This window comes from Lonchura striata, chromosome 3, assembly GCF_050655825.1.
Source record: "Lonchura striata isolate lonStrDom1 chromosome 3, ASM5065582v1, whole genome shotgun sequence".
In the NCBI taxonomy this organism is placed as follows: Eukaryota; Metazoa; Chordata; class Aves; order Passeriformes; family Estrildidae; genus Lonchura; species Lonchura striata.
Genome location: NC_140705.1, coordinates 112,005,093 through 112,019,944, shown reverse-complemented (window position 1 = coordinate 112,019,944; position 14,852 = coordinate 112,005,093). Strand labels below are relative to the sequence as shown.

Genomic DNA, 14,852 nt, shown 5'->3' with positions numbered 1-14,852 from the left:
AGATTCTACACCAAGCAGAATATATTGCTTCTAGTCCTGGACTTTCCCAGAATACCTGAACTGGTATTTCAAAAGATTATCTAATACAGATTAAAAGATGATGATGCATGTCCAAGACTTTCCCACTTCATTCAGCACATTAAGGCAATCTCTGTAGCTGATCTTTCTGACACTGCTGGTGTCCAGATTACTTTAGGCCACTGACAACTACAAAACAGAGTAGCTTTTGCAAGATATTAAATGCCCATCTCCAGCTCTAATTTCTAAAAGCAGTCACTTTTAATTGGCTAAAACGCTGTGACAAAGATGTTGGAAGAAGGCAGCCAGTGACTACTGAACACCATCACATCCCCTAAGCCAAATGGACAATGCACAGCACGTTTTCTAGAGACTGCATTTTAACTCCAAGTCCCAAGACCCCTAAATTTGTAATAGCTAATTTGATTTAGATATATTTGTTTTCAAAGCTACAAACACACATCACCAGTACCACATACTAATGCTACCTTCTAAACAATAACAAGGACCTAGGATAAGTTTACTACCTTGCCATGACCTCGACCTGCTCCATTTGCAGAACAAGAGCACAGCAAGTTCAATTCTTACAGTCTTTGGGAAAGAAAGAACATATTTAAGTAATTTATAAAATCATGTCAGCCAACAAAATTCCAACTGTTTCAGGAGTTCCAACTTTTCTATATTTTAATTAACATAGGCCTGTGAGTCAAACAATATGCTTATTTTCTAATGGTATCCTTCTCAGAGGTTACAGCTGCATAATTTTTAAGCATAACCACTTTTTACTCCTCTTTTTATGTTGACATATTCCTGTCATCATTCCTTCCCCACCACCTCAATTTTTACTCCCCCATCCTCACAGTGCTCACTCCTCCATGACAAGGACACCACACAGTAGCACCTTCTCTGTTTCTGCTGATTCTGGCTAAGAAATAGCATGTAGGAAGTATGGAAACAGCCAGTCCCCTTTATCCCCACGGTCCTTCTGTGAGGAACATATAGGAATAAACAAGGTCAGGAAAACAGAAAAACATACAGTCCAGAAGAACACGATGGAAAAGTGGGAAATATAGTCACTATATGAACTGGCTGCCAATGAACAAAGAACTGTTCTAATTTTTTACTAATTTTTCTCACAATTACAACCTGACAAATGATATTACACAGAGAAGGGAAAACAGGCTTGGCAAGGAAGAGGAGCGGCAAGGAAATCGAGAGCAAATTGCTTTCAAGAAGTCACATATTAGCTCAAATTACTAAATATGTTTTTCCACGAAAACAATTTTTCATCATCATTTCACATAGTTAAACCAAAGTCTTTAGAATCATGGACTCAGTTAGGTTGGAAAAGACCTCTGAGATCATTGAGTCCAACCTACAGCATGTTACACTCAATTACCATTCAGATTTAAAATGTCTGAGAGGACAGTTTTTTGCAGTGAAACACAGCTAAATACAAGCAGCAAAAATGGGGAGGGAAAGCAAAACAATTCTTCAAACTAGAAGAATAAAAATCAAAGCAATGTTGAAAAATCTTATGCAAGATTAATTTATGAATTACAGTTGAAGGACATTATTAAGCACACCTACAATTTAAGAAAAAGCTGTTTCTTCTGTAACACTGCCAGGTAAGCATCAATTCAGTACCTAGATTAAGAGGCTGGAGCATCTCTCTTACAAGGAAAGGCTGAGGGAAGCAGGACCTAACCAATGTGTACCAGTATTTGAAGGGAGGGTTCCAGAAGGGTGGACCAGGCTCTGTGGACAAGAGCAATGGGCAGAAACTGCTGCACACAACTTCCACCTGAACATGAGGAAGATTTTTTTTTACTGTGCAGTGACCCTGCACTTGGAACAGATCAGCCAGAGAGGGTGTGGAGTCTCCTCCCTCCCTGGAGATATTCCAGAAGCACCTGGGCACTGTGCAATGTGCTCCCTGATTGAGCAGGGAGGTGCAACCAGGTGACCCACTGTGGCACCTTCCACCCTGAACCATTCTGGGAGGAGGTAGAAGCAGATAAACAAAAATGGTTTGGCATAAAAATGTGCATTTCTGCCTCATCTCGTTTCCTCGGAAATACCAGAATTACTGAATTCTCTTACTCTGGCAGTAATAAGAGAGTAGACAGTCCCATGTACTTTGAGATATGAATAAACCCCACAATTCAGGTGTTATTAATCCACTCCCTTAAAATTTTCCTTTCACCTGCTAAGCCAAATGCCTCAGGTGATGAATATACTGAAGTTTCTGAGGTATGCCCACCACAAATTATTTTCCCTTCACCTACGCAGCTGTCATTCTCCCTGTTGTTAAATTAATAGTTAAACCATACAAAAACAGAATTCTACTTCTGCCACAGGAATGGTGAAAAAACATAATTACTTTTTAAAAAGTCTTTTTCCCTCTCCACCAACAGGCTCTATCTTCCTGTTTAGGAATAACTAGCTTTTTGTTCAGCTAATAACTAAAACATGTAACACCCTCCCTGCTAAATAGTAAAGAATTGTTTAAGATGGTCTTCTGGGGTTGTTTTTATATTTTATTGCAAAAAAAAAAAAAAAAAAAAAAAAAAAAAAAACAACAAACAACTGCTTAGGATGTTCTTTACTCCAGTAATTTAGAACCAGTGTTAGATCAGCTCCAGCTGGAGAAAATGCACCAGAGGCACTAGTATTCAAATGAAGTGAATCAAAACAACTGAATAAGAGGCTAGTTAAGATGGATGCACGATGTAACATGTTTTGGGTGATTCCTGTAGAATTCTGGGCCTTCTGTACTACATCTATGAAGTTTGAGAACTGGATATGAACCAGAACACAGACCATCCCAAGAAGACAGAATTAATCTAAAACTAAAATCATTTAATACCTTTATCTGTGCTGTTTACCTTTTCCTAGAAAACACTACTCATAGGAAAAACTTGCTAAGTCAACCCTGACAAAAATAGCTTATCAACATTACTTCCAGCATTATGTAATGGACTCATCATCGTATGCTCTGACAGGTTATTTTCAAACCAGCTACACCTAAACATCCAAGAGAACATTCTTTGACTCACTAGATGTTGTTGTTTTAGCTTATTGTTGTGTTTGTATCTATTACAAACACAACAATAATTTCACCTCTTTTCTCACCATTACTATCAGCTCTCTCATTCTGCAAGAGCACAAAAGAAATGTTGCTCTAGACTGTGAAAAAGGAATTTCTCTAATACCCTAAGGGCTGAAACAAGATGTACTCCATTAAAAGATGTACTTAATGAAAACATCCCCTGATTAAAGACGACAAAAAAAAGAATAGCAACTTAAATGAAATGCTGGGTGTGTTTTTTTGTTAATATATAGTTTTATATTGATTTTCAGACTAAAAGGCACCTAAGATCAGGTGGTACCAGAACCAGTGTAGTGATACAGCTACAGTACTGCTCTGCTAACTTAAGCAAACAAGCATCTCTACTGGCAGAGATGACACTTATAGCATAACACCTTTTTTCCCCAGTATATGCATGTCCACATTGCAATGCATCATACACAAATACTATTCAGGAAGCAATGAAGTAATGATCAACATGATTACACCATCAAAAGTTCATAGGAAAGCTTTAGTTACAACAGATGATAAAATAATCGAAGGTAATAATACATGAAAGTTAAATTCATTAAAGGTCACTGACACGTACATGGGCATCATAGTTCAATAATATTGTTTTCCTTTTATGTATGTTACTTTATCTCATCTGGCAGGTCTTTGAGAACAAAATTTTCACAGAAGATCCAACTACTGGCACAACTGTTGTGTAGAAAATGATCATTGTTCACAATGACTTATACATTCCAAGTAATCAGCAGTACTACAATCATGGCATAAGTGATAATTTTTTTAAGCCTCAAATTCATTGATACCTTGTTCTAAAAATATGAACTTTTCTTTCCCCCCCAGGTCTTGATGTGCTCCCAACCAAAACCAAAGCTTTATACACTTCAAAGCACTTCTCCAAATGCACATCTATTAAAGTGCACACAGAAAACCAGCCTGAGCATGGCACATTAGTTTCTGCCACAACTTTATTTTTTAAAGGAAAGACTGCAATGCCTGCTTAAAAACAGAAGGAAACCCATTTTTGACTTCCAGGCCCCGTGAGGTCTAATGTGAAATGTGATAACCAGCTGGCCTCGCTCTGAAAGGGTTAAAAAAAAAATTTAAACTACTTGTATTTCTCTAGCAGTAAAACCAAAATATTACCAGGTCTTCCTGCAGCCAGAGTGCTGCATAATTTAGGCTAAAATAAATGTTTATTAAAAAACAGGGCGTTGATTTCTTGGCAGCGGTGAATAGCAGGAGACACCCCTAGTGTCGACGTAAAATACTACAGGACTCCATACTGTATCTCCAGGTTAATTTCACAGCAGGAAGGAGGAAATTTAAACCCGTCATGATTGAAAACACAGAGCGAGTTTTGCGCACACGCACACCTGGACACACGGCACCCCCGCGGGATGCGCAGCGCCAGCTCTGCGCCCCCGGCACAGCGATCCCGTCCATCGCGCGGTGCAGCTTTCCGCTCCGCACGCCGACGGCAGCACGGCTGCTGCTGCGCCGGGGGCGGGGGGACAGCCCCGCCGAGCTGCGGGCAGCGGAATCGCCGCGGTTCCCTTCGGGAGCGGCTCCGCCAGGCCTCCGGGGAACAGCCGAGCGAGGCCGGGCGGGGGCGAGCTCGGAGGGTGCTGGGGAAGGGAAGGGAAGGGCCGAGCCCGACGAGCGCTGCTGGGGCGGCGGAGGGAGGAGCGCAGAGCCAGCGGGGCTCCGTGGGCGGCGGAGGAGCGCGGGGGATGCGGGGAGGGAGCCCCGAGAGAAGCGCTCGCCGCGGGAGGACGTGGACGGCCCGGGGGGGCGGGAGGAGCCGGGTCAGGGGCAGGGCAGCGCCGAGGCGGAGCGGCGGTGGGGGGCCCCGGCCCGGTCTGGAATATTCCAGCGGGGCGGGGGGAAGAGCGAGGGAGGGCAAGAGCGAGGGAGGGTCCTCACCATGGCGGCGGGTGGGCGTCAGGCGTCTCCCCCCGCTGATGAATCCGCCGGCCTCGCTGTGCGGTGTCCGGCGTGGCCGCCGCCGTTGCCAGTCGCAGTCCGCCGCCGATGGCGCTGCCGGTGGCGCTCCCGTAATGCGGCAAAGGCGCCGCTGGCCGCGCACGGAGCGAGCGAGCGAGCGAGCAGGGAGGGAGGGAGGCAGGGGGCGAGAGCGGCGCTGGCGCGGGGCGGAGGGGCGGGGCTCGCACATCCGGGCACCGCGCCGCGCCGCGGGCGGGGCTCGCCCCTCACGGCGCCGCGGGAGCGCAAAATGGCGGCGGGCGCGCCCCTCGGGCTGGCGGCGCGGGAGAGGTGTTTTTTGCTTTTTTTGAGACCATCGAGTGTCACCGCTGTGTTATAAGTGAAGATTTGTCCAGACAAATTAAAGTGAAACAAATAAAGTATTTATTTTGCAATCAAGTTCTATCTAGCCAGCCACAAGGAAAGGCCCTGGGTGTGCAACAAGTCAGCCTCAGGAGTGGTTTTCCTCCATGCCCACCTCACCATTCTGGTACAAACGGTTTTCACAGGAAAAATTCCGCCTGAGGCTGTTATAAATGAAAATTTATCCAGCCAAATTAAAAAATGGAAAAAATAAAGTATTTGTTTTGCAATCGAATTCTATCTAGCCAGCCACAAGGAAAGGACAGTGCTGAGCCTGTGTTCGTCCCTGCGTGTGCAACAAGAATTCAGCCTCAGCAGAGGTTTTCCCCTATGCTCACACACCTCCATCCCGGCACAAGCGGTTTTTATGGGAAAAATTCCACCCGAGGCCAAGATTTCAGTCTTTTCTTCCATTCAGAGTCCATAGGTTAATAAGATTTTCTTTTTTGGTGACGAGGAAGAACAATTCAGTGTCCGGGAGTTGGTGAATCTCTTGATAAAATTTACAAAAACGCTGCATTCACATGTGTCTGCCTGAGGATTTCCATGATACTGTTATAAATTAAAATTTTTCCAGCCAAATTAAAAAATGGAAAAAATAAAGTATTTGTTTTGCAATCGAATTCTATCTAGCCAGCCACAAGGAAAGGACAATGCTGAGCCTGGGGTCTGCCCTGGGTGTGCGACAAGAAGTCACCTCAACAGAGGATTTCCTCTATGCCCACCTCACCATTCTGTACACAAACGGTTTTTGTAGGAAAAATTCTGCCTGAGGCCAAGATTTCGGCAGTCAGTCTTTTCTTCCATTCAGAGTCCATAGGTTAATAAGATTTTCTTTTTTGGTGATGAGGAAGAACAATTCTGCGTCCGGAGTTGTTGAATCCCTTGATGAAATTTACAGGAATACATTCACATGTATTTGCCTGAGGATTTCCATGGTATCCATCTAGGGTATCTCTCCAGCCATGGCCCATCTCCTGGCCGAGCCACATCCTTTTACTTGTAAGACTCCTAATACAAATGTGTATACTCCAACAAATATTCAATATCACATATATCATACTAGAAATGGCACAAATTATATCTACTACACATAACAGCTGTAACTCTGACCTCTGAACCACTAAACTGCATCACTCAGTACCAAGTCCAGGCGCCTCTTAAACACCTCCAGGGTTGGTGACTCCACCACCTCCATCCATTCCAATATCTGGCCACCAGACCAGATACAAAATATTTTTTCCGACTATCTAATCCTAATCTCCCTTGTTTAAGGCCATTTTTCTCAAGTCCCCCAGTGCAGGGAGGTAGAAGGGGACTCCAGTTACTCACAGAGGGTGATGAGGTCCCCCTGAGCCTCCCCCAGCCGCTCCTCATAAACATGTGCAGAAAAGGTGACTTTTGGGGCTGTCAGAAGGGCCTTTGGTGTTAAATGTTAACTATGTGAAAAATGCACATTTTATGATTGGCTCTTTGCAAATATTACAATGAATATTATATGTGTAATGTTAGAAAGTTATGCTGTATTAATTCTTTTAAGTAGTGTGTTAAATATTGGTTTAGGTTCCAACATAATGTTAAAATAGAGATTATGTATGTGGGGGGGGAGTTTTTTTAGGAATGAGAGACTCGCTTCAAGGAACACCTAAATCTTCCAGAGAAAAGGAATTGATGGTTTTCTTACCAGAAGAAGCTAATTTCTTCAGGCCTTGCTGAGACTCAAAGACACCATGGGGATTAAAGGAAATAGTTGACATACAACAGACAGAGCTCTTGTTTTAAATAGAATGTATGCATAACCATGAAGGAAATATGAATATGCAACAAGTGTGTTGTTTTAAGGTTATTCCTTTGTTCACAAGACATGCTTTTCGTGACTTAGTGTCCGAGAACATCCGGACGTCCATAATTCTTTGCTTTTTATTGCCTTGTAATTGTCCTAACTCTAAACTTTATTACTCTAATTTTATTACTATTTTTATAACAATTTTATTATTATTAAACTTTTAAAATTTTAAAAACCAAGTGATTGGCGTTTTTCACAACTACAAAACACAACTGTTTATATTCTTTCTGCTACTAAACCAGGACTGATCAGGGTGATGGCATACACTTTTTTTTTTTTTCCTTCTAAGATTTGATAGATTAATGTGTGATCATTTTCAGTGCTGGGCCTGGCTAAATGTGACTGTGGGGCTGCAGTGAATGGCTTGAAAAGTCTTTAAAAGGACTCTAAGAATGTAGATTTCCTGACCTGTGCAGCAGATAAACTACCTTAATAAACTCCAGGTTTATTGCTGCTACAGCTACTTGTGCTAACAATTGTTATTTTTGCTCCTTCAGGCCTCTGCCCAGGGAAAGGTTCCCTCAGGAAAACTGGCAGAGCTGCTGGTTGTCCTTGTTTTCCCAAACATTCTCTGCTTAGGCTGGTCTTCTTCAGCTATAACCTGTATATATGTATTATTATATACATAATTATTATATATATATATATGTGTGTGTGGTATGTATATATTTTTATAAGCTTTGCTGCTTGAGCTTCCTCGTGTGACTTCTGTGTTCTGCAAAAGGAGAAAAAAAAAATCCATGCAGGGAGGAAGCGCTGTTCAAGGAGGCATTTGGAAGCATGCCTTTGAGAGGTGGCTGCTCTCCCTGTGTTCTGGCTGTTATTTTCCTCAGGTTTTTAATGTTCTACTGCAAGAGGCTATCCAGGTTTGAGCTGCTCAATAAAGTATTAGAGAGTATTTAGTGTTGCAAGGTTCCTCTAGAGATCATCTAGTCCAACCCCCATATTTAACAGTTTTTTGGAGTATGGTGTTTCAATACTGTTAATAGTTAATTAGACAAAACTAAAGGATTTGTGCAGTGATGAGATAATCCTTAAAAGTGTATGTATGTATCTTTGTTTCATGCCAGCTTTGTACCCTGCGTAGTCTACAAAATAAAATTACAGAGCTGAATGCAAACTCAGATGAAGGATGTAGTCTCAGTAACCCCTTTGAGGCAAGATTTAGGGCATTGCAACTGCTTGCATAAGTAAGGCTGACCCTCAGGGAGTGATCTCTATATACTGTGAAGTTTTAAGTAGGCCAGATGACACCTTTAAAAACCTCTGTAGAGGGCAAAATAAAATAGTTAATAAAGAGGGTGTGGTTCCACATTTCCTTTGATGTTTTTGCCTTTCTGTCCTTTCTCTGCTAAATGGGTTTATTTTGAAGCACCATGACACAGCACATAACACTGCAACAAATTAGGTGGTGATGATAAAATAATAATTATGCATAGTTGTGTTAATACTGCCAAAGAGAAGATGATGTTTTTCAGGCATTTGTTCCTTGGCTCTCAGTAGCTAGACACTTTGCCAGGGAAATGCAAATTAATGCTGTCAAGTTCAAGGTGAATGGTGAGCTAATTCACAGGAGAAGGGAAGACTGGATTGTTGTTTTAAAGCCAGGTTAACTTTTTAGGACCACAGCTGAGAGCATGAGCTTTCCAGTCTAAAATGGAAATATCCTCTCCCTTCAGCTCCTGGAAGTGGAACTGCCTCATCACTGTTGACCTATTAGTGGGAGTCTGAGCTGATCTAAGATTAGCAAAGGTTACCTTTGGAGTGCATTGAGAATCCTGGAATCTTGAAATTAAATACACAAACCCTAAGAGGAATGGGAATCTCCCATAGGGAAGTCTGCTCAGGGACCTACATAAATGAAGGGCAACTGTGGAGTTCAAGAATAGATGAAAAGTTGTCCTGTTCCAGAAGACTGAAGCAAAGCAGAACAATAAATGTGCCATTCTTAGCAACTCTTCATGACTGACAAATGTTCTGTTCCCAAAGTGATGCTCAGCAAGGGGGAAGCTTCAGCAGGAAGAGCCAAGAGTGGGTCAGGGAGATTGCACAGAAAAACCTGGCAAAAGTAACTGAGTGAAGGTGTTGGTGATAAGTGAAAACTGAATGGTGGTCATCTGCACCAGAAGAAAACAAAACAAACACTGAAACATGTGTAAGGTGTGAGTTAATAATGAATCAGCAAAACAGACTGGTGAGGACCTGGCCACAGTGGGAGGTTGTGCATCACAAAATGGTCTGGTCCAGGGAAGGAATTTTCTGCCTGTTTTTATTAACAGATACCAATGGTTAGGATGCCTCTTCTTTTGAGGGGAAAAAACCCTAATTGATAGGATGTCTAGGGATAAAATATTCCCAGATTTCACTAAAAGCCAGCATTAAAACAGACTAGCCTCTAGGCCTCTACCAAAGAAAATAACAACTTGAGATCTCCAAGAAGAAAAGGAATTCTGATATAAAACATCTCTGTCATTGTAGCTGTGCCTAGCAGATGTAAGTCTGGAGTAAAATCAGCTAAATTAAATTGAAGGAAGCTAGAATTTCTATTGAATAATGTAATGAGATGAAAATAAACAGAAATGAGAAACATAATACCTTATTTGTTACCTTTGTGAGTTCCAAGTAGACAGAGCCAAGAATCTAGGAAAATGCAGTTTTAATCCTGTGATGCAGTTATGTCACTGCTAATAGTTTTGAACTTCTAGATGCAGTACAAGGGCACTTTTAATTCCCTTCTTTTGCTTGAATGTGTCTAAGTTGCTTTTCTTTTATGTCTAAATTCTAAAAGAAGTTAAAAATGAAAGATGGTGTTTGTTAGTGTGTAGGCAAGAGTCTGTAGAAAACCATGACTTGCATTTAATGCTTTGCATTATGGTATCTGTATTTCTGACTAATATTTTTGAAAATGTTTATATGGGTTTTTTTTAGAGTAAGAGTAAGACATTGTTTTGTCATTTTTTGCTGGAAGTAAAGCTCAGCTGAAGCATAATTACAATCATTCAAGCTAGGATCATAACATCATGGAATCATTTGTATTGGAAGGGACCTTTAGGGGCCACCTATGTCCACCATAAGCAGGGACATCTTCAGCTATACCAGCTTGTTCCGTGCCTGGTCCAATCTGACCTTGAATATTCCTGGGGATGGGCCTTCCACCACCCTCTGGGCTGCCTACTCCAGGGTTTTACCACCCTCACTGTAAAAAACATGTCTCCATGTGAATAGAAACTGATTGAGCTGCAGATAGGTAAATATGTAAACTCTGTATCTGTTTGGGATCTTCAGTGTTGCTAACCAGGGTGATGTGGTTTGCACGGTGTTTGACCTTAATGCCTGGAAATCAGTTTCCATGCTGCTGCTTATGTGTCTGGGCTCTAGCTCATCTCATAGCATGTTTCTTTGAAAGTGCTATTTGTGATGCTCTGACTGTCTCAAGGTTTTGAGGATTTTTTAATATAGCATGTGTCTTTGATGTCCTGAGCATATCTTTCTTTGTCTTGCCTTGTGCTGCTCTTCATATAAACATTCCTGACTCACAAACCTTGCTGGATGCAATTTGTCAGCATTCCCCTCTCTGTTAACCCAGGGCTGCCACCTAATTAAATAATCTTCTCTCCTGGCCCTTAACAGGCTGTAAGCAGCTTTCCCAGCAAGGCAGGTAAACTCTTGGGACTGAGTCCAATAAAGCTTGAAATACAGTATTTTTAAGCATGTTTATGTGTTTGTATGTAGCAGTGTTTTATAAAAATCGATAAACTCTTATTCTTCTGTAAAAGGAAGAAAGGAAAGCAACTTACAAACTGGCTTTGAGAGAAAGTGCTTTCAGTTACAGTGGGCAAGGGGAGATGTATTTATCAGCAAAAGAGGAAGCCTTTTCAGATAGATATGAAAACTGTCCTTTCTCAGCATGTTTGAATTGCCCTGTTAGTGCAGGTCCTGAACTCTTAATATCTGTAAAACCAACGCACCATATTGATTCATCATTTCGATTGTAATAAACGAATAATAAGCAAATCTAAAGATACAAAACTGACTAGAACTGACAAATGGTTGGAAGGATAATGTGCCTCTCATCATATCTCTGTTACTCCTACATCTGTCTTTTCAGGTGAAAGAAATCAAAGGGAACCTGTCCTTATTTTCTGGCATATTTGTGAGAGCATATATAAAGTGCCAAGACTTGGGAGGAAAGGGAGATGATACTTTACAGGTCCAGTAAGGCACAGCTGAAAAAACTGATCTAATGAAAGACCAGAAGAATACTGTGGGGCACAGAAGCCTTGTGAAGCTGTAGGTAATAGGGTGAGTTTTAGTTACCCATTGGTTTCTTTTGTGTCACTGTGGGAAGCTGGATTTCAAATTGCTAGAAGGGGTGCAGATGTAGGGTTGTCTCTTGCATATTTGCATTTACTGAAACAGTGCTTGTTAATGCTTCTGATCTCTGGATCTTCCTGCCCAAGGTGCTGTGAATTAAATGACAAGATATCAGGATTATTTATTTTCAGCTCTTGTTTGTCATTTAGAGCCCCCAAGGACTTGAAGCCGCAAACTGAAAACCATTACAATAAACTATTTGATTTTTTCTTAACTGCATTATGAAGACTGGCCTTCTGATTTCCTAAACTTACTGCCAGTTCTAGCTAGGATGAACTGGGGATAAAAATGTTTTTTTTGTCTTTGTCTCTGTGCCTGTAATAATCACATTACCAGATAACTCTCTGCAGAACAATATGGAAACAATTTGCAAGAAAGATTGAGACTGAAAGGTTGTATTTTTGTAGAGACTCTGCTGTTAGTGTAATACTTTCATGTAGTTCTCTTGTTTGCCTAGCAGTTTTTAAGAATTCCTGATGGCATCCAGCTGTAGCTGGGGTTGGTATAATTGGCTTTTTTTTTTCTGAAGAAATTTGTTTTGGGGAGCTGTTATGGGCTGACTGCTCAAAGACGTTGCAAAAAATGGAAGCAAGTGCTGGAGTAGTGTTTGATTTTTTTTTTCACTTATGTGCTTGTTTACAATTTTTGCAAAGTCTTACTTATTTTCCTTAACTCTGCTAGAGATATATGTGTATCAGTCTGACTTGTGAAATTCTTACACAGTAACTGACTAAGGCTCTAGAGACCAGCCTGCACAGGTTGTTAGTGAGCTATTAATGTATGTAACTTCAATATTGCAGAAACAATCTCTTGAATTACTGTTTTATCACTGGTCATGTATTGGCTGATTGGTTCAGGTTTGGGCCAGTGCAAATTCTGAAAGTGATGCCTGGTGACTCAGACAGTAAACTAGACCAATGATTTAATGGCAAAAAAGCAATCTGAACTGAAACTATTCCAAAAGGTCTTTGTTTGTTCATTGTCTTTCCTGTAGCAGAGAGAAAAGTAGGGAACTGCTTTGTTGCTGATCCTCTAACAGTTTGAGCTGGGAACAAATTTTGAATACCAGTTAGTAACCTGACACTTTCAAAACTAATCAGCATACATATTTTCCTGTGGACTACCTTTTAGCATATCAGTATGTATTGCGGGGAGTTAATTAGTGCAAGGTTCTTTGTCTATTACCCTCTTTCTGTTGTCATGGAGGACAAAAACAATGGCATTAACAAATGCTGTCTGTGGTGTGATATGTTAAAGTGCATCTAGTTTAGTTGTGCCTTTATTCTACAGCTTTTACTGCTATGACCTCTGTGCTCTTGTAATCTGTTTTCATTTGCAGTGCTGTCAGCAGTATGAAAAATTAAGCAGTATGTTCAAGCTTTCAAGGAAAACATGATGCAGCATGATCACATATATTAATTTAAATTTTAGAGCCCTTTAGCTGAGGCAGAGACCACAGTAAGAGTCACTTGTGTGTGGAACTCTCTGCTCAGGGCTGCTGTTCCATGCAGAGACTCTTGGGAGTGCAAATTGAGGACTGTGTCATTTGTCATTGAGGGAGCATAACCCCCTCTGCCAGTAAGATATGTTTGCCACAGGATGGGATTTTTTTCTTTCCCAGGGAATTCAGAAGGTGATATCATTTTCTCAAGGTGCAAAGCACCTGACCTATTAGCTGTGCCTGTCTGTCAGTGTTTGGATCAACACTGGATACCACTTTTTTTCTCATCATGGTAATATTCAGGTATTTTGCACCTGCAGCACAGCACTAGAAAATCACCTCAGCTCTTCAGTGGTGTGTGGAAGTTTCAGTAGAAAGTGAAATTACACTCAAGCTGCTGGATGGGGATTCTGTGTTTTGTTCACATAAAGCAGGTTCAGTTCCTGAAACCCCAGCACTTTGACTTCCTAGGTTTTATGCTTGTTCTTTGCACTTGTTACATGGTATAGTTACCCAAGGAATCATAAATAAATTTAGCTTCCTGGCATCCTCTTCCTCCTTAGAGGTAAGCAGTAGACTGCAGGTAACAGACTGCAACATTTTTGCAGTGTGTGTGTGTGTGTCACTAAAGCTACTGGGAGCTCTTGCTTTGCACTGAAGTTAAAGAATCTATTACAGGAATTAAAAATTGGCGGGACTTGCTGTTAATCTCTGTTAATCTGCAGATTTTGAGTGAGTTAAGTCTTTGGGCCTTCATCTTGCAGAAGACTGTCTAATTACTTGCCAGGGATGGTGTGTGCAGCTTGTTACCCTGGAACAGTGTTAAGTCATGGTGCTTCTGCCTCCTACTTATTTGGCAAAGAACCATCAAGTTTCTGGTGTGGAATTGATTTATAATGTCAGTAGATTTAAAGTCAGCTTCTGATTTATCCTGCTGTTTCTGAACTCTTGCACAAGAAGAAAACAGAAATTTTCCTTTCCTGAAAGGATCTGTAATGTTTCCAGAGGAGATTTCAGAAATCAGAATAAAGACATTTAATCTTATTTTCCTATCAAAACTCCCCCCGATTTGTCTCCCTGCAGACAAAATGTATGCATAATGACAGTGAGGCTCCTAAGTAAATACCATAAATTTTTGTGTGTCTTAGTCATACAGTGCTATTTTTCTTTCCTCTGTCAATAGGGAAGAATACTGCTCTCCAAAAATTGTGCATTTTATGTTGCAGCCTGCTTTGCAGGCTGAAAACAATTTCAGATTTTGTACTGTAAAGTACCACCACTGGAATTTTGCTGAAGCCCAAACAATTTTCCATTGGATGATAACACCCTTAAATGTACTGTCCCTAGTTTATGCAGCATGTATTATACAAGAAGAGATACTCCAGGCTGTTCTCAATATGAAATCTAGTTTCAAAAACCCATTTCTGTAAGCCTTGTCTGTGGCAGGAACAATAAGACCAGTAATGATTCTAATGCTTTTCAGCTGGTGGGGTATGCAACAGAACATTTTGGATGTTCCATGACCTTGGATCATGTGTTTATGCATAAATAACTAAAAAGAGGCTTAAGATAACAGTGTCAGAAAAAAAATAGTGCAGATTTAGTTATCAGGATAGTACTAATGAGATGAGACTCTGTGTTGAAAAAAATTGCATTATCTTTTAAAGAACTTCAGGTTTGTCTTTTCCCATTCAGTTGAAGTTGTCATATGACCCCTTCTGCAGATT

At 41.1% G+C, this 14,852-nt stretch overlaps 1 protein-coding gene across 2 annotated transcripts in view; it reads right to left on the bottom strand.

Moving 5' to 3' along the window:
- PPP3R1 (protein phosphatase 3 regulatory subunit B, alpha) overlaps positions 1-5,265 on the bottom strand; it is a 37,598-nt gene extending 32,333 nt beyond the window's left edge. Inside the window, exon 1 of one of the 2 annotated variants that reach the window (XM_085577226.1) lies at positions 5,042-5,265. Coding sequence is in view for 1 of the 2 variants with exons in the window: in XM_021555863.4 (XP_021411538.1) it covers positions 5,042-5,044 (3 nt within the window). In the remaining variant the exon portion in view is untranslated. The remainder of the gene's footprint in view (positions 1-5,041) is intronic. The other variant, XM_021555863.4, reaches the window with a different exon arrangement.
- Between the last annotated feature and the right edge of the window lie 9,587 nt (positions 5,266-14,852).